Source organism: Alosa pseudoharengus, unplaced genomic scaffold (assembly GCF_046254945.1).
Source record: "Alosa pseudoharengus isolate Yale_2024_CS ecotype anadromous, Long Island Sound unplaced genomic scaffold, YU_APseudo_1.1 YU_APseudo_1.1_scf_22, whole genome shotgun sequence".
Lineage (NCBI taxonomy): Eukaryota > Metazoa > Chordata > Actinopteri > Clupeiformes > Clupeidae > Alosa > Alosa pseudoharengus.
Window position 1 is genome coordinate 22,710,340 of NW_027468680.1, and position 18,734 is coordinate 22,729,073.

At 45.4% G+C, this 18,734-nt stretch overlaps 1 protein-coding gene across 1 annotated transcript in view; it reads right to left on the bottom strand.

Moving 5' to 3' along the window:
• The window catches only part of col12a1a (collagen, type XII, alpha 1a), a 55,794-nt gene that overhangs the window by 17,638 nt on the left and 19,422 nt on the right, over positions 1-18,734 (bottom strand). Inside the window, exons 18-46 of the mRNA XM_076299359.1 lie at positions 17,621-17,770; positions 17,388-17,507; positions 17,050-17,214; positions 16,749-16,895; positions 16,095-16,234; positions 15,343-15,472; positions 13,947-14,092; positions 13,049-13,187; positions 12,753-12,889; positions 11,515-11,644; positions 11,130-11,269; positions 10,907-11,039; positions 10,539-10,562; positions 10,303-10,442; positions 7,955-8,084; positions 7,694-7,833; positions 7,215-7,344; positions 6,000-6,142; positions 4,030-4,159; positions 3,764-3,906; positions 3,417-3,546; positions 2,678-2,797; positions 2,355-2,501; positions 2,082-2,198; positions 1,031-1,183; positions 848-922; positions 615-754; positions 399-522; positions 83-226 (exon numbers count right to left, since the gene is read on the bottom strand). Coding sequence (XP_076155474.1) covers positions 83-226; positions 399-522; positions 615-754; positions 848-922; positions 1,031-1,183; positions 2,082-2,198; positions 2,355-2,501; positions 2,678-2,797; positions 3,417-3,546; positions 3,764-3,906; positions 4,030-4,159; positions 6,000-6,142; positions 7,215-7,344; positions 7,694-7,833; positions 7,955-8,084; positions 10,303-10,442; positions 10,539-10,562; positions 10,907-11,039; positions 11,130-11,269; positions 11,515-11,644; positions 12,753-12,889; positions 13,049-13,187; positions 13,947-14,092; positions 15,343-15,472; positions 16,095-16,234; positions 16,749-16,895; positions 17,050-17,214; positions 17,388-17,507; positions 17,621-17,770 — 3,807 coding nt within the window. The remainder of the gene's footprint in view (positions 1-82; positions 227-398; positions 523-614; positions 755-847; positions 923-1,030; positions 1,184-2,081; positions 2,199-2,354; positions 2,502-2,677; positions 2,798-3,416; positions 3,547-3,763; positions 3,907-4,029; positions 4,160-5,999; positions 6,143-7,214; positions 7,345-7,693; positions 7,834-7,954; positions 8,085-10,302; positions 10,443-10,538; positions 10,563-10,906; positions 11,040-11,129; positions 11,270-11,514; positions 11,645-12,752; positions 12,890-13,048; positions 13,188-13,946; positions 14,093-15,342; positions 15,473-16,094; positions 16,235-16,748; positions 16,896-17,049; positions 17,215-17,387; positions 17,508-17,620; positions 17,771-18,734) is intronic.

Sequence of the window (18,734 nt, forward strand, 5' to 3'; positions counted from 1 at the left end):
CAATCTCCTGTCAGCTTTACCATGGATCTATACCAATTTCAGTCTTCATGTTATCTCTCCTGAGGAACCGTCTCTGACATACCAGAATGCTGGAGTTTCATGGCACTCTTCTTCACGTCATCTTGAGCACGTCCATCGGTGACCACCACCAGGACCTTAGGTACATTCCTTCTCATGCCACTGTCTGAGGTGAAGACCTTCTCGCTAACGTACTTCAGAGCAGCACCTGATCAAGACATGAACATGAAACAAAACCTAGTTGGAGTTGCACAGTAAAACATATACCATGGGAATGGGACAGCAAGATTATATATATATATATATATATATTGATAATAAGGTATTATTTGCATGTAATATACCTTAGTTATAACAATGGGTCGCAATTCGGAACAAACCTGTTTTTGTATTTCCTCCTCTGTAGCGAACCAGTTGAAGAGCAGCCAAGGCCTTTCCTTTGTCCTGGTACGTGTTCAGCTTGAACTCGGTCTTGGCCTCATCACTGTACTGCACGAAGGACACCTGTTTCCACAAAACCAACAGTCAGCACACCTGATGACGCAGAGAGGAGTTTTTTTTTGGCTGAAATGCGAATGAGGGGTTCTGCCACGCACCTGCATGCCTTCATGGTTGACGACATCAAAGGAGCCGATCATGCTGAAGACAAACTGGATGACTTTAACGAAACTCTCGTCACCAATACTCCAAGAGCCGTCGATGAGGAAGACCAGGTCAGCCTTGGCACCTTTGCAGACTGTGGCAGACAGAAGCACATTTTGAGTGTGCTGCGTCAATACTAACAAATGCATGAGCAGCTTAATTAAACACATGGTGGTTTGAAACATACCCTCCAGGGCTCCAGGGATGGTGGGTGGTGGGGGGGCGGTCGGGGGCTCAGTTGGTGCCTCTGTAGGCTTAACCACTGAGGAGAGAGACAGACAAACGTTGTCGTACCGAACCACATCCATTTTAGAAGTAGTAGTCAAAAAATCAAATCACTTCATCCAACCCAAAAGAGAAAAGTCCTTACGAGTTCTCTCCTTGACACTGACTCCGGGGCCCTCCAGGCTGGGGGTTTGGGTGAAGACGGTGGTGTTGTACAGAGCGTCTGGCGTCAGCCCGTCGAAACAGTACTGGCTCTCCGCTGCTGTGATGGTGACCTCCTGGGCACCGCTGTTTGCAGCTGTGAGAGAAAGAAGACACCGAGAAGCTACAGTCAAGGACACAGTGGACGAGACGCACTGGACGAGTCCAGGACACTTTGCACGAGACAGAAAATGCCACTGTGATGACTCACACCTCATGAGGTAAAAGCAACTGATGAAAATGAGCCCTTAATTAAGCAGCTGCACTTCATATCGCAGTTTGGTTCATTAAGAAAGCACTAATGACTTCAAGTGCTCTGGTTTTGCTCAACTTAAGGATCATTTATCTAGAAAGAATCACACCAGGCATACTGTATAGATAAAGAAATGGTGTATATTTTCTACAAATGACTTCTCGGCAGAATCGACAAGCGGATGATGAACAGGTACACTATGGAGACTGAGACCATGGCGGTCTTTATTTGAAGCAGCAGCCACCCTCTAACACACACAAGACTGCTTCGACTTGGCAAGCTGCTGCGCTTCCATCTGTAATTGCTACCATATACAGACTTAAATATTCCAGGATAGCTCATTTTTTTACAACCCTCCTCCAGTCTGTTAGCTAATAAGAAACAGGGGATCGGAGCGCAGTTCAAATGAGCATAATGTATTATTGTTAGACTTTATAACAGCTGAACCTTGAAGTTATTAGCTCCTCGATTATCTGGGCATGCAAACTAAGAACTACAGTAAACAACTCTGAGATTTGTGGATTACTTCTGATCCTTGGGCACAGTACATGTCAATAAACATTATATATGCCTGGCCATGAATTGTGCAATTGTGAATTGAGACTGAGAGATACTGTGTGGAAGAGCTAATTAGGAAGTCAGCTAAACACATAAATCAAAGATTGCATTACAGATCTAATAGCACAAATTAGCTGTGCTATATTTAATGAGGATATGTAAGGATGTGTTGCCTTGGACTTACGCTCGAATGGGTTGATTTTGAGGCGGTAAGAGGTAGCTGCTCTGTGAGGTGTCCATTTGACACAGTAGGAGTCGTAACCAACGTTGTATGTCGTCAGATCAGTCACATTCAGATAGACTGCAGAGAGAGAGAGAGAGATGGGACAGTTTGAAGTCTTCTGATATAAATAGCTCTCTATGCACATCAGTGATACATTGCATATGTTAGCAAATTCTAAAATCAATTCCAAATCAGAGAGGTTTGTATGTAAGAGAGCTGGATAAGAGGACATACGAGTAGTTCCTTGGCCAGGCAGAACTCCGCTCAGGCCAGCATCATACTGAGCGTACAGTTTCAGATCGTAAGTGGTGCCAGGCTTCAGGTTGTGCAGGTGGTAGGTGGTCACATCTCCCACATTGGTCTCCATAACTTCATCAGTTCCTACAGAAACCAAAAATATCACATCAGTTTATGACCATTCTTGCAAGACTAGATTGGTATTTTAGTGTAATACTGTTCTCAGTGGATGTAATCATACCTAGTACAAACACACTGTTATTATTTTTAATTTTCTGCTTTTATACCCAGAAAGTGACTAGCATTACAAAAGCACTCACCTTCTGGCTGATAGACCAGTTTGTATCCATTAACCTTGGCAGGGGCAGCATCCCAGGACACCCTGAAGCGAGTGTACCACTCATCCGAAACACGCAGGTTCCGGGGCGCCAGCAGACCCACTGCGTGTGGAGCAACAGACGGGAAAAAACAGATTGAGAAATTGCATGCAAGCAATTCACTGCCATTACCATGGCTCTGGCTCTGGGTTTCTTTCGCTGCACTTTTTTTGAGAGTGACTGCGACTTGATAGAGAAGATCCAGGGTCTTCCTGCTTGGCAAATGAGATACAGAGGGGAGAGGGGGGGGGCAGAGAGAGAGAGAGAGAGAGAGAGACAGAGAGAGAGAGAGAGATAGAGCAAAAGAGAGAGGGCGCACCTAAAGAAGAGTCTCTAGGTCTGGAGGACAGCCAGTTTAGAGGGTCTGGCAGAGAGTGCTCCTGACCACGGGCCAAGACCAAAGACTGCTATTGTTTCAGTAATCTGCTCTGATGTTGCCTGCCTTTTGGTCTAACCGGGGAGTCAAGTTAGAGCCGCAAAAACCCCACAGGGGCAACAAAGTGGACAGAGACAATAGGAGCTCCATACATTACAGACACATAGACTAATTTACAATGCAGAGTCTATACATAAAGTATGTCCACATGTGCGTATGTAGTGTGTACAAATGTATGTACTGTACATTAGGCATGCATGGTCAAATGCTTGTATGTATGTATGTATGTATGTATGTAGTTCGTACATGTGTGACCATCCCCAGACAGCTCTCCTCCAGGCCCATCTGGGTAGATGGCAACCACGTTGATTTTGTAAGGTGTATCAGGCTGAAGGTTGGGCAGGATTACGCTGTTCTGATTCCCAGGTACTGTTGTCTATACATGAAAAAAACAAAAAGAAAAAAACAAGACGACTTTCTTAAAAAGAATATACCTGGAATTATACCTACACACATACTGTACATGACACATCTACTATTGTGAAAACCATAAGACAGCATTCTGTCTAACTGTTTTGTGTGTGCTGGTCTTAACTTGGCAACTACATGTATACTGTAGAAAGCTATGTTAATTAACACTTGAGGCCACTTACAAATTCCTCAATGGGGTCTCCAGTGGTGGGTGCGTAGCCAATGCGATACTGTTGCACTGGGCCCTCTGCGTGCTCCCAGCTGACCGTCAGACTGCTGGTGGTGGGATCGTAGACACGGAGATTCCTGGGCCCACTGCGTGGCACTGACCCATACATGTAAAAACAAAACAAAACATGAAAAAAAACAATCCTAGTTAAGCCTCTTAATCCACTCTGAGCCTTTTAATTCATTCTCTCAGTGGTTTGTACACAGGGCTGCTCCTTACGTGTTTTGCCGTCGTCGGTCACAGAAGGGCCCTCCCCGTCGGAGTACAGGGCTACCACGGCGACCGAGTAGGCCGTGTCTGGGGTGAGCTGCTCCAGGAGTGTGGTTTGGATGTTCCCTGGCACCAGCACCTAGGAGGAAACACCAGGGATGAGTCAAAGGCACTCAGGGGCTTAAGAGTATTCGTCACACTCCGCACAGTCCTTCAAAAACATACTCACTGGGAAGCTACACCAGGCGCGTAACTGAAGTGTTCTGTTCGCTTTGCGTCTTTTGCAACAATTAGCTTCCACTATAATCAATGGAAGTAGCTACACCAGACGTGAAAGCGGTGCGTACGTTCGAAAAAAATAGACCAGTCTTCTAAAATGTTCTTTACGCGTTGCAAACTGAACGCTTCAGTTACGCTCCTGGTGTAGCTTCCCTGTTAGACACAGGGCCCTAATGTATTTGGCAGGCAAAGTGCAAAGTCATGCATGACATACAGCTATCGTGTAGCATATCAGAGAATTGAGCAATGTTTGCGCTTTCATGTTTTGCCCATGGTGTTAAACTAGCAAATAGATTTTGTAAATTGGCTTTAGTTAGACTTAAGACTTTGCACTTTGCCCATCATTATGTAAGGTCACCCTGGGGTTGAGTTCAGACTACTCTGTTTATCAGGAAGGGCTGTCATACGTCATGATAAAAAATTGTGCTGAATACTTTGAATATCTAACGAGACTTGGCATGTCGGAGTTCAAAAAAGGTTTCCTGTGTGAGAAATGCACCAGTGAATTAAAGGAAGCAGGGCCCTTGTTGAGACCATCTACTGTGCTCTGCAGCTGACATCTGACCTCTTTCTGTCGCCGACATCTGTTTGTGTTGTCTCTCGGGAATATATCTCTCGTGCCAAACGACTTGGCCTCCACGAGCAGCCACTTGTGTTGGCGTTGCAAAAGTGAAAGGGAGCCCAAGCATGCCTTTGATGTGCCTCGGTACTGAAAATTACTGTGCAGAGGAACAAGTGATGAGGTGGCGGTTGCCAAAGGCCCTCTGTATGGTTATTTTGGGGGGGTTTTTTACCCAGCAGCCGGTCATCGGCAAGTCTAAACAGGACCATTCAAGCCTCCTTGACAGGAGGTGAAAGTGAGTCAACCTCTTCTGCCTTCTTCTAATCCTGCCTTTGTCTCCCGCATTCAATGTGTCATGGCTGAGATGAAGCAGCTTGGGATCACTTCTCATCTGGCCTGCATGGAGCCTGACCCCGTAACCTGTTACATAAGGCTCAAATAAGCCCCCTTGTCCCTTATCTGTAACCCCTAAATGCTAGTAGTGTCCTTGAGTCTGCAGCCATTTAGTGATGTGTTGCAGACTTGCAGTATACACCCTCATGCATAAGTGAGACTCGAGCTACATTGCGAAAGATGTGGAAAACTGGCTGGTTTGTCGGAAAAAGGCAAGTCCAGAGTCTATCTTTTCCCCTCATGCAAAATGCTACGGCCTTGGAAGAGGCAGCATCATGGCTAATAACGAAGTGAAAAAAAGAGCACACCAATGGTCTATAATGTAATGTTCTTGCGCCTTCAAATAAAAAAAATGGCCTTTTGTTCCAAATGTTTCCGACAGATGTTCGTTTTCACGCAGTGTTAATCTGCGCAGTTATAGTTGCCTGACGGCCAGTCTGCCTCCGCAAGCACTTTACACCCCACTCCATGGGTCACATGTCACCAGTGAGGCCTTAACGACCGCAAACAACTTGACTAAAACAAGCACAACATCGTTAACAGTGTCCACCCAAAACAGAGGGCTTTTTTTTTTCTCGATGTCCAACATATGTGCAGAGCATCTAGAGCCAATTTATGAGCTGAATAATGGAAGCTGTAACAATACTCTTAGGGAGCTTCTGGTAAAGCCTGACCTCTGCTCTTTGACCCCAGTTGGTGGGCTTAATTAGAGAGTACGGGGAGGTCTAGAGGGGTGGTGACTCACCGACTCAGAGGGACGGTCTCCTCTCAGGGGGGCATAGACCACGCGGTATTGCAGGACCTCACCGGAGGCTGGCTCCCAGCGCGCATTCAGGGTGTTTGTGGTGGGGTTGTAAACCTGCAGGTTTCTGGGAGGGTAACGCTCCACTATAAACAAAGAGAGAAAGAGAGATAGAGAGAGAGGGAGGGAGGGAGAAAGAGAGAGGGAGGGTTGAGGAAAGTGAGAGTTGTCATGCACCATCAATCACACATGCATACTACCCTCGTGAGAACAACAATAAACAGTTATAGCTCAGAGCCAATAAGCTGAAAATAAAAATGGGCAAGGATTCTAACTTAACAGTTACCTGGTCTGAGTAGACTGTATCTTTCACCACAAAATATAATAACTTAATAATAATGTTTTACCACCATTGGTGAAAATTGCCTTTAAACTATAACAGACTAGCAAAACTTAAGGTTCACTGCCATGCAATAAACTCATAAAATACACAATGGAGAGCTTTTTTTCAACCTCATCAGGCACTTAAAGGCTCTGGTGTAAGTGATACAGAATTGCTCGTTGTTTACTAGCATTAACAATGGCAAGATGCCAAGAAGAAAGCCTACACAGTTGAATAATAAGGCCATAAAACAGTTAAAATAACAGCGGCCTGTTCTTTACCCATGGGCTCTCTACATGAGAGGCCATTCAAGAGGACATGCATACAACACAGACATATTGCTAACAGAGACATCAATGAGGGAAAAAGTGACCCTCACTACATCACGGACCAAGCCAAAGAGTGTTCAAATGAAATGGCCCTTTGTTGTTTCCATCAATGGGAGCAATGGGTCAAACGCAATAAAAAAAGGCCCCCTGTCATGACACCCCCTCCCCGCCCCCAAATGGAAGCCGGTTTCTCACATCTGCCTCTGACAGCGATGGCATCACTACCAGTCATTACACCCAATAAACGGAGCTCATTAACTCCAGACTGGAGACACTTTTATAGGGTTTCTAACGCGTAGGCATGGCATCCTGAGTAATCAATCCACTGGGTCTGACTCATGCTGAGATACAGGCACAGACTTAGCTCTTACTGACAGGGGCCAGCCCAGCAGGCTACCATGGAAATGGGCTGCATGTTTGGAACTCCTAACAAACCCATTGTCCAGTGGATTACTGTACATGTTATCTGGATGAAATGGCATTTGTGTGTTGCAAATGTGGACTTACGTGTCTTTCCATTCTCAGACATGCGCTTGCCCTCGCCCTGGGGGTACACGGGGACCACAGTGACGGTGTAGACTGTGTCGGACATGAGGTTCCTCAGAACTGTGGTGGTGGTGTTTCCACCGACCTGAGCCTTTAGGAAGAAACAAGAAACAAGCACGATGTCATGAGTCTCCTGCTACACAGTGTCTGAGTAAAAATTATTTAAAGTAATCTATCAGAGACAGGCATCATCAAAAAGTTGTGCCACTAAAACACTACCTGACAGTTTCAAATACATGGATTACGCCTAGTTCTAGACTACAGCTTTTGTTAGTGGAGATTTTCATTGAAGTTTTTTTGATTCTAGAACTGGGCTTAATCCATGTACAGGACCCCTGCATTACAAGTCAGATATCAAGAATAACCATTAAATAACTATGTTGAACGTTTCATTGTATCACATGTTAATTTAATTTCATAATAAATTATTAGCATCATACCGTCTCCTCCACACCACCTGCGGCAGGCACGTAGTAGAGCTTGTACTGGCGGACATTGCCCTCGGCTGGCTCCCAGGTCACCTTCAGAGTGCTGGTGGTTGGGTCTGTGACCTGGAGGTTTCTCACGCCACCCAAAGGCTCTGCCGGCGCAACCGTTCAACACACAAACACCATCACTCAGACGATAGAAGATAAATAAAAGAAATCATGAGACTGATTAACCAGCATGCCATTCTGAAGACTCATTTGCTGGCCACTCACTTGTGGTGCCTTCGCCATTTAAGTCCATGGCTTCTCCAGTGCCATAAACAGCCGTCACAGTGAGGGAGTATGTGGTCTCGGGAGTGAGTTTCTGCAGATTCACTGTGTTCTTCTTGCCACCAATTTGAGTCTAGGGAGAGAGAAAATTAAAACCTTAACCTTCTCTTGAAATATGACACACGTCATATTTTATAACAACAACACTAACCAGTAAGGTATAACTATTTGGAGTATGGGTCAATCTATTATCATGCGATCCAGTCAGTTTACATAAAGCTGGGTAAACATGACATGGGCTCATTCAAACCCCAGTGCCAATACGTACACAAACGAACATGCTGCTTTCAAAATGTCCACTGTCTGATAAACAGCTCCATCACACAAAGCTTTCCACCATGTTCATTTAATTGAATGTTTGGTAAAAAACACAATCTTGTGATTCCATATATCTTCCCATGGAAGTAATACAGGAAGCACTTTTTACACAGAAGATACCAACATATATTAAAGGTTGTATCAGCGATTTCAGGCCCAAAAAAGGCCCAAACATAAATGATCACATTCATCTAATCTTTCCTAACAATCCGCTAGCTGTCTGCCCCATAAGCAGGCCAGGGGAGGGAGTAGCGAGCTAGCTCTTTGTTTTGTTTGATAACAGAAGTGACGTATCCCTGCTATCGTTGATATAACCTTTAATGTATGTTCCAAAAACAAATGTCAAAATAAATGGCTGTGTGTTTAAAAAGTGTTAGAAAGTCTTATTCTGATTTACAGGTACAGGCCCCAACCTATTCCACTAAGGCCCAGAAGTGAATATAACTCAAACAAACAACAAATGTGACAAAGGAAACTTCAAATGGGCTTGAGATCAGCTTCCGTTGATGATAAAACGCTTGAATTACTAAAGAATGCCGACTTGGCTTTGCCACTGTGACTTCTTTGAAAATGGAATTCATTGGGCAGCAAAAAAGAAGTAGAAGAAGAAAAAAAGAAGGAAAAAACACAGTGAACATTCTGAGATCTTTTTAAAAATAATCTGCTTCCCAAGGATGCAAAGAACACTGTTGCATTTTTGTTGTCCCATTAAGAGAGGGGACCTCGGTCCACTAATGGCCAAAACAGTCGGAAGGATTGTCAAAAACGTTAGAGCTGGATTTACTGCCCTGCCTCTGGCTACAGGACAGACACTGTTAAAAAAATAAAGAACACAAGGTCGCTGCTATACACAGATGTCTGGCCTAGAAAAAGAGAAATACTGTAGGCTGACTGTCTATGAGGGTGTGTGTGTGTCTGTGTGTGTGAGTGTGTGAGTGTGTGTGTCTGTATGTGTGTGTGTGTGTGTGTGTGTGTGTCTGTGTGTGTGTGTGTGTGTGTGTGTGTGTGTGTGTGTGTGTGTGTGTGTGTGTGTGTGCACGCAAACATGAGGGTATGCCTGCATGTGTGCGTTTAGGAGTCAAAAGTGACTCTTTGCCAACTCTGTGGTGAAGCAGCCAGTCTGAAAATCGGTGGAGACTGTAACTTGGGTGAGACAGTGAGAATCTTATCAGCAGACACTGGCAAGCTCTGCAATGGTGTCAAATCTTTCCAGTCGGCGCTAACCGGATTTTCATCGCCTGATACACAAGGGGTGTGCGTGAAAGAATGTGTCTGTATGTATGTCTGTGTGTGTGTGTGTGCCCTCTCACTGAAGCAGACCTCTTCCTACAAATTGGAGATAGCAGGAGCTCCCAAAGCCCCATATATGTGATGAAAGGAACACTGAAAGACCAGAGAACTTGGCACGCTGCTTGGAGACAGCTTCCAGCTTTCCAGCAGTGTCTGAGTGTTTAGCAAGCAATTTCATCAAGGCAGTCTGCTGATGGCTATCATGACAAAAAGGGTTTCCTCTCATTTAGATGGGAAAACATTCCACTTCCAAAACACCATGGAAATTTGGCATCAACAAATAACTAACGTATCACTGAACATTATATGAGTCACTTTTTTACTATGACAGCATGCAATGAAAATATCAATGAGAGGGAAAACATCCCTACTTTTATGGGGAAAAAGCTGTTATCAAAGTTGTCAAAGCAAAATTTGATAATGGGGCATAAAACCTTAATGTAACTGGTGTAAAACCACACAGAAAAGAATAAAAAAATCTCTTGAAACGACCCAAGACCAATATATCTCAGAGATAAAGGCAAGGCCAAATGGATTCCTCCCAGACCATTTACCATTTAGCTGAAAGAGAAAACTCAGCCTTGCGCAAGGCTCTATTTAAAACCACACATCCATCCTTGACTAAATGACCTATTCTAGAAAGTTCTGGGTGACTTGTGGTGAAAGATGCCTTTGACACTTACCATTTGAGTTCTGCCGCCTGCAGCTGGTACATATGTGATCTTGTAGTTCTGAACACGGCCTGGGGCGTGGTCCCATCTTAGGGTCATAGTGGTGGTGGTCTCATTGAACACCAACAGGTTTGTAGGGGGTCCAGTGGGGGCTTGATGAAACAGTTAATTAGACAGATCAGTTACATCTTTACCACTCTCTCTGCACTGAATCCAACACCTCATCTAGTCATGATGAAAACACTTACCAGGGGTGATGACAATCTTGGGAACTATGGGGAATGAGAGGAAAGAAAAGGCCACAAGACCACAATTACTGATGCTTACTCACACAGGCTTGATTACACAGTTTAAGCTATTCAGTTAAGTGTTGGGGTTTCTTACTGCGAGCTACTCAGTTAATTCAGTTAAATGCTCTATTTAGTTAAATGCTCTATTCAGTTCAGTGTTGGGGTTTCTTTCAGCAAGCTACTCAGTTAATTTAGTTAAATGCTCTATTCAGTTAAATGTTCTATTCAGTTAAACGTTCCCAGCAGTTAAATGTTTTATTCAGTTCAATGTTCTAAGCAGTTAAATGTTCTATTGCTCTGTTCAGTTCAATGTTGGGGTTTCTTACGCGTGCGCTGGCTGCCCAGCAGGTCCTCGCTCTCCGACTCGTCTGGGTAGATGGCCGTCACAGACACGTCATACAGTGTGTCCGGCTCCAGGCCCTCCAGCACTGTGGTGGTGTCTTCAGCATTCAGGATGTCCTGAAACAAGAGTGGGAGAGATGAGTGACCAAACCTATCAAACTGAGGGCCAGGGCCAGCCAGACAGCCAGTCACCACTCGGGTGCTTACATATTGGAAGTTCGTCTCGCCCTTCTTTGTCCATCCAATGCGATACAGAGCAACATCAGGCGCTCCATGTTCCCAGTGGGCCCTGAAGCTGGTCTGGGTCACTTCAGAGAACCGCAGGTTTTTAGGTGCAGGGACAACATCTGTTGAGAAGGACGTCAATTAAAATTTGTGATGTGATTAATCTGTCCGCCTAGATAAAGAAACATCTAGCACCTCCGCCAGACACACTGATACACAAAGCTTTATCCAGTCATTCATGTGCAGTCCTGCTAAGTAAGGCCTTGTGTGTATCTGACTGAAAGATGTGAGATATATCTCCACACAGAGCTAATGTGAAATGTGAAGCCTCATGGTAGCTCTTTATGAGGGAAAACAAAGCCCTCACCTGTGATGGCTCGGTTCTGCATGGGACCGCCAGTTCTGGAGTCATACACTGGTGTAACTGTAACATCATACTCCGTCTGGGAGATCAGGTTATCCAACACCCGCGTTGTGACGTCCCCTCCAACTTCAAGCTAAAAGGAAAGAAATAGTCAATATTGTCGCAAATCCCAAAACCCCTTCAATATCCTTTCCACTGGTGCTAAGTAACATGGTCTGACACTATCGAAGACATTTTCATTAACACCAGGAAAAACAATCAGCTTGATGAGTGATATTACACGGAAGGGGAAGTATTTGCTCATTCGGATTTTGAGAGAAGGAAAATAAATTGTCTTGGTCAAAAACAAACATCCATTTAAAATGCAAAATTGCACTAAATATGTCCCAGTAAATATGGCATACCAATCTCTGTCAAGGCTCTAGGCACATGGAGCTGGACAAAAACCTGGACTAAATAGTAATGCAATCTGCTTGAAGTAGTAAATCCTCAGGTGTGGTCTCTCCGGACTGAAGAGGAGCTTCCTGTTTCCATGGCAAGCGAAGGCTGTGAGCCATCGGCCCAATGGCACATCATCATCCATCAGGTAACGGGAGACTTCGCCACTTTTCGGGCAGTCAGCGACTAAACAGGATTGTCTTGAAGCCTCAATCCACCCGGGCCTCCCCGCGCATATGTGTTTAATTCATCTCCAGCTCTCCAACAAATAAGACTTCCAGCCACAACCACGCCATGATTTATACCTCAGGATGTGATACAGGGCCTGAGCCAAGTCTGCCATCGCCAGCAAAAATGGCCGAAGCTCTCAAAACACAAGATATATGTCCACGCAAAATGGCTTTTGGGATGGAAAGGGGACGACGCAGCTAGCGCATATCATTTATACAACACTCGGAAAAATATTTTCGGCACACACGTTCAGGTCACGTCTGCTGTCTCCATCTCCATCTCAATCGTTTCCCACCAGCCCCTCTGTCTGTCTCCCAGCACAGGAGTCTCGGAGTGCTGCCGGCACAGTCTCCCCAACAGCTGCTCTTCCGATCCAGCCGCTCACCGCAGAAGCTGCGGTGCATGGGTGGTGCATGGTCTCTGCCTTGGAAGGTGGCCCAGCGTGTTACACGCACTAGACGCGCCGCATTTCCGGAGTATCTCCCACCGAAAAAAAAAAAAAAAGGTCTCGCCCTCCCTGCTGTGAATTTGGAGAGGGCACTGAAAGCACAGCGGCTGCTGGGCGGTCTTACCTCTTTGGCGTCAGCGTCCTCGTGCTTGTAGCTGATGATGTACTTGCGCACAGGGGCAGGGGCCGCGTCCCAGTCCAGGAGCATGGTGCTGTGGGTGACGTCGGTGATCCTAAGCTCTCCGGCCGGCGGCATGGGCACTGCGGAGCAGAAAGAGATAGAGCGAGAGAGCGAGAGAGCGAGGGAGGGAGGAAAGAGAAAGACAAGACAGGACGATGCAAGAGAGATTAGGATCGACAAGTGGAGGAGGGAGCCCAGTCTCGGCGGGACGTTACGTCACATGACCTATCTCCACGCACATGACCTATCTCCACGAGTTACACCCGTATCTGTCAGGGGGTCGCTGGCTGCTTCGCCGTGCAGGGCGAAGACCGACAACGTGTAGGCCGTGTTGGGGATCAGCTTCTTGAGTTGGATGTCCGTCTTTTTGGTCCGGATCTGGGGAGGCAACCAGGAGAAAGTGCATTAGGCGGATGCCGGATGTCAGCCATGTCAGGAAGCAAGCAGCATGCTCAGTTTTTGTTCCACAGCGCAGTATTTTCCATAACAGTGGGTGGGCAACGGCAGGCGCAGTGGACAGACATGGAGGCTGTTCTCAAACACCTGTTTTCCCAGGGCTAATGAACCCCTCGGCCCGTGTCCAGTGAACAGGAGTCGTCTGCCAGCACTGGCTCTGACACGCTGAAATAGTGTATCTCATGTCTCTGTTTTAACATAAGACATGATTTTGTGTGGAAAAATAGGACACCAGCAGGCTAGAATGAGCTAATTACTATGGTCCCTTTTGGGGTGGCCTTGAGAAGAGCTTCCAAATCAAGACACTACACATAAACATGCACAAAAATGTTTGGCAGTGACATGACATGACATGTAACAACAACAACAGCAGACAACTGGTAAACTAAATACAGATTAAGATCAAACTCCAAATATCAACTAAACATTGACTAGCAGTGACTAGCATACTTTTACTTTGAGGATCTTGGTCCAGATATGTCAGCAAACCTCTTAACAGCATTAATAACTCTCAAGATCGTATACTGAGATCATACCCTTGAGAGTATGATCTCAGTATACCACCTTGAGAGTATGATCTCAGTATATGATCTTGAGAGTATGATCTCAGTGTCCACCCCCACCCCTTCTGCCTACTCCCGCCCTCTGTTCCCTAAGGATGCGTGGCATGCATGTACGTACCTCTGCCTCGCGCGTTGGTCTGGTGGCGTTCAGGGCGCTGTAGAGCAGCATGTAGCCCGTGGCACCGGGGGCCGTCTCCCACTTCACCCTCATGGTGGTGGTGCGCTCGTCGTAGACGGTCATCTTACGCACGGCGCTAAGAGGCACTGCAGAGGGGGGGGGGACAGTCTTTTTCTCTCGTGCTCGTTCTCCACGGACTCTAGCTGGACACCCTCGGGAAAGAGCGCAGGCATCGAGGGACAAGAGGCTGTGCCATTCACAGGACGGGTGACGGCCACGCGGTCAATGGATGGCACGCGGTGGTGGGACACCGGGGATGCCACAGTGATGGAGCAAATGCAAAATGGAGGACGTGGAAAGCATGGTGGGAGTTGATGAACAAACAGCGTGATGAACGACATGGGGGTGGGGGACAGATGAAAAGCATGATGATGAACAAGCACATGGACAGTGGATGGGGTGGTGCTTGTCCAGAGCACCTGGCTTTTGTCATGCATCACATCCATGTTCAGTGAATGAATAACTGAATGAATAAATGGATGGATGAATGAATGAATGGATGGATGAATGGATGAATTGATGAATGGATGGAGAAGCTCGCCATGACTCTGTCCTGTTAGGACTGCAGACATTGTGCACCACATTGAGCATCACATCACATCAATGCAGACCATCCCTGGGCATGAATGTCATGCCCTAGTGACAGACTGCAATGTCCATGCAGTAGTGTCATGCACAACACAAACACATTTCGACAAATGTATTTTTCTTTTTCTGTTATAATCAAAAAAAGCTGCAAGACGTCATGTTAGGTTTGGGACAAATATTCATGTTGACAAAAGCACAAATTAAAAGCTCGAGCACACACACACACACACATAACATACTGCCAAACGACAACACAGGTTATTATTCAATTCAATTTCACAGACATTTACACAACACAACAGAAGTGTTTGGGAACGGCTAAAAATCCCATGGAGTAAGACTACACTGCAAGGAAACTACAGTGTTTATTTGGAAATCACTGGGTCTTGAGTCAATGCCAGTGATTGTTACAGTTATGCATCCAATAAATGCCCAGCCCAAAGTTTGCTGCCATTACTCTGCATGACAAAAACTATATTTTCTGGTGATCCAACTCTAGTCATGCTACAATATGTTCTATTTTTCCTCCAAAAGTTGGCAACAGTAATGAGGATCTGTAATACCGAACTGAACAATCACACGTCTATCTGAACACTGCACTTCAGTCCATTTAAGAACATCCGTAAGCGGCTTGTATTAGGTTGGAAGTTCTCGTCTTTCTACTCCTGAGTGGAAAGGAGCTGGATGCAATGCACTGGAAGACTAACAGCTGCTTTGAAGCAGAGTGAGAATGGAGGAGATTACTTACGAGTGGTCTCTGTGCCTTTGAGAGGTTCGCTGCTTTCGTCCCCGACGACGGCGTAGACCATGACCACATACTCAGTCAGTGGGTCCAGGTTCTCAAGAACAAGTGTGGTCACCGCACCGTCCACAAACACCTACAGATGGCAGATGAGGGCAGATGAGTCATTCGTTTTAACTATGGGTGAGACCGCACTGAGGCCACAGTTGAGAATTTTCTCTTGCTGGGACACTTCACTGACCGCTGTGGGATGGCTTTCCTGTCCCTCAGTGATTACGCAAAAAAAACATTCCTCACCGAAATGCAAATCCAGCACAAAGCAAGCCTTTTAATCATTTACAAGTGTTTTTCATTTGTGCTTACAGTGAACGCTGATCAAGTACAGCATACTCCAATAAGTTTCCTTTCCTTTTTCTTGTGTTTAAACAAGGATGAAACGGCATACAAACCGCATAGAACCTACACACTTAATAAAGAAAGCTACATCTTGGCCTCCTTTAGTTATAACATTGACGTAGCCAGGAAGGTTCAAATCCAAAAGGCTTGTGCTCGTTTCAATTTTGGTGGTCAGCTAACCATTGGTGGAGTTCCACATTCCACCAAACAGTTGGAAATCCCTAATAAATCTGCTCATAGCAGCTCAAAATGATTGCTTTGGCCCAGGTGGGCCGTGCATAGCAAACACAAAAATGAAAGACGACTGTGTTCTCACATCCTTGGAAACAGACAGCGGCGTGCAGCCTGCTTGATGTGCCTACCTGCTGCGCTTGTGTTCCAGCCACGGTCATGTACTCCACGCGGTACTTCTCCACGGGGCCGTCTGGGGCGGTCCAGGTGGCGCGGAAGGAGTAGTGTGTCACCTCCGAGGTCACCAGGTCAGTAGGCCCCGCCAGCCCTCCTGAGGGGGGATCATGAGGTAAGTGAGAAGTTGCATGCCAAAACTTGTCCTGCAGGCTTAAGCTGCAGGGTTTACACTTCACTTAAAGTGAAAGTACAAGACAGAAATAAAGGCTTGGTTCAGTGGTTGACATCTAAATGTCTTAGTAACATATTTCAGTGGTTGACATCAACATGGTTACCTCCCTAGTACTACTGATTACTTTTCATATTGTTATTCAACTAGACCAGCATATGAAGAATATCTGATGGATGAGGGTACTATCTAACTGCCTGAGATGCCCATCTCACCCCATAGCATGTTTGCATACTCTACATACAGATATAGCAGCACTTAATATCTGATGAACATCTGCAAGAAAACAAAGTGGGTGATCTGACTTGCAGACATTACAAAATCATTATTCATCATTATCAAACACGTCCAACCAGTAAAGAATCAGGTGAACAGGTTTGAAAAAAAAAGTAGAAAAGCAGAAAAAATGGTGATGTACTGTAGACTTTGGACAGTTTACCTGGACCTTTCACGCTGTTGCAAAGATTGACGGAAAGGTCATCAACAATGTCAAGCAGGAATGAGAAGTCATTCACATTGTACATGTGGATCTCATCAGGATCTGAGGCGATGGACCGCAGCTCATTCTCATCAGCATTCTTCACACCTTTGAACCAGGACAGCACACATACATCAGCCATGCATCATTGCTTATAGTAATAACCCATCATTCTTAACTACAAATCGCATCCATGGGTTTATTTCAGTGAGTTTTTAATTTAAGAAACATAGTTTTATTGTCATTACAAAAAAATGCTTACCAATAGCATATAACTCGATGTTCTGATCACGCAGATTCTGAGAGTTGACAATGATATCGTCCTGGGACTTGCCGTCAGTGACCAGCACCCCAATTTTACGGGAATTTTCACGCATTCCAACGCTGGCTTTGAAATTGTTCTGGAGGATGTAGTTCAAGGCCAGGCCTGTGAGGAGACAGAAGATATATGTCTACAGTGATTCATCATCTCTGGACCAGGACATTTTTATGCCATGGAATTCGCCTCTGTGGTTGTAATAGCCATAAATGTCAGAATGCATTTCAGGTGAATTCTACCAAGCTTATATAACATCTTTACGTTGTTGAGCCCCAGTGTACCTGTCAGAGTGTTGCCTCCCTTGTATGGCAGGTTGGCCACAGCATCCAGAAGCTCAGTTCGGGTCTTGTGTGTGTTCAGGTGCCACTCGGTTTTTGGGTCTCCGCTATACTGAACCAGACCTAGGAACGCACAAAGGGTAAGTAGTTAGCCTAAAATGTATGGATTTATCTATGGCAGTCAATCACAGAATGTGGAGGCCTTCAGTAAATCTAGTGATATGTGAGAACCTTACCAATCTGGACACGGTCTGGGCCAATGTCAAAGACACCAACCATACGAGCGATGAAGGCACGGATAGTTTTGAAGTTCAGGCGTCCAATACTCCAGGAACCATCCACCAACAGGAGGATGTCAGCCTGAGCAGTGGTCTTGCATGTAACATCTGTGCGGCCAGAAGATATTCAATTAGAATCGGAGGCAAACAGAGGGATCTATTAGGCAGCATGTAAGAAATTGATTGATGAAATATGACCAACGGAATTTAGAGGAAGTAGAGGAATATGAAAAGGGTCTGAGAAAAGACTGGGTTGAAAAAAGAGAGATTTTTTTTGAGGAGAAAAGTCAAGGCATAGCATCAAACACTTTGACACACGACACTTCAGGCGCCATTTTATTGTAAGATTTAGACACTTTCAGTTCAGTTAACATAAATTTTCCTACAAAATCCACAGTGTATTAATTTTTCGGCATGGCGTCAAATATTTAATTAGGCTTTTGTCTGATCCCTCTGAATGATCTTCCAGCTCTGTTGCATGATAAAAGAAGCCCCCATGACATGTGATATATGAGGGTCTTTATGCGAATTATAGAGCATTCCATCATCCAACGCTTGCCCCAGTTTTTCCAGACACCTGCACGAAGAGAAAGGGGGAGGGGGGAGGGCAAACAGCACCCAGCAATAAGCCAGCAGATGTGCAGCCATGCAGACGTTGCATAACCTGTCGCTGTCCTGTAACTGAAAACAGGGTTACATGACATTTGATTTACCGCCTCTCACTGGTTTGAGAAAAGAGAGGCAAACACGAATTATAAACATATGGAGAGCAAAGAAAAACACAACACAACAACCCCTGTCAAGTCCTTGAAGTGTGTAAAACATATGTCTGTCAGACAGGCTCCTGATTGAACTGCTGAGATGCTGTAAAGCACTAAGGCTATTTGAGACGCAGAGGAAGATTTATGGAGCAAAACAGATGCTTGTCCCATGCAACAGCATGTAGCCTCTTCAAACGCTAGGCTTGCTCATGTGTGTTTACAGTAATAGTTCCTGTAAACTGTGGCCCTGGTTCAGTCCACTGCTTTCACTAGCAATTATATGGCTAAGATGAGGTATTCTTGTGACTGAG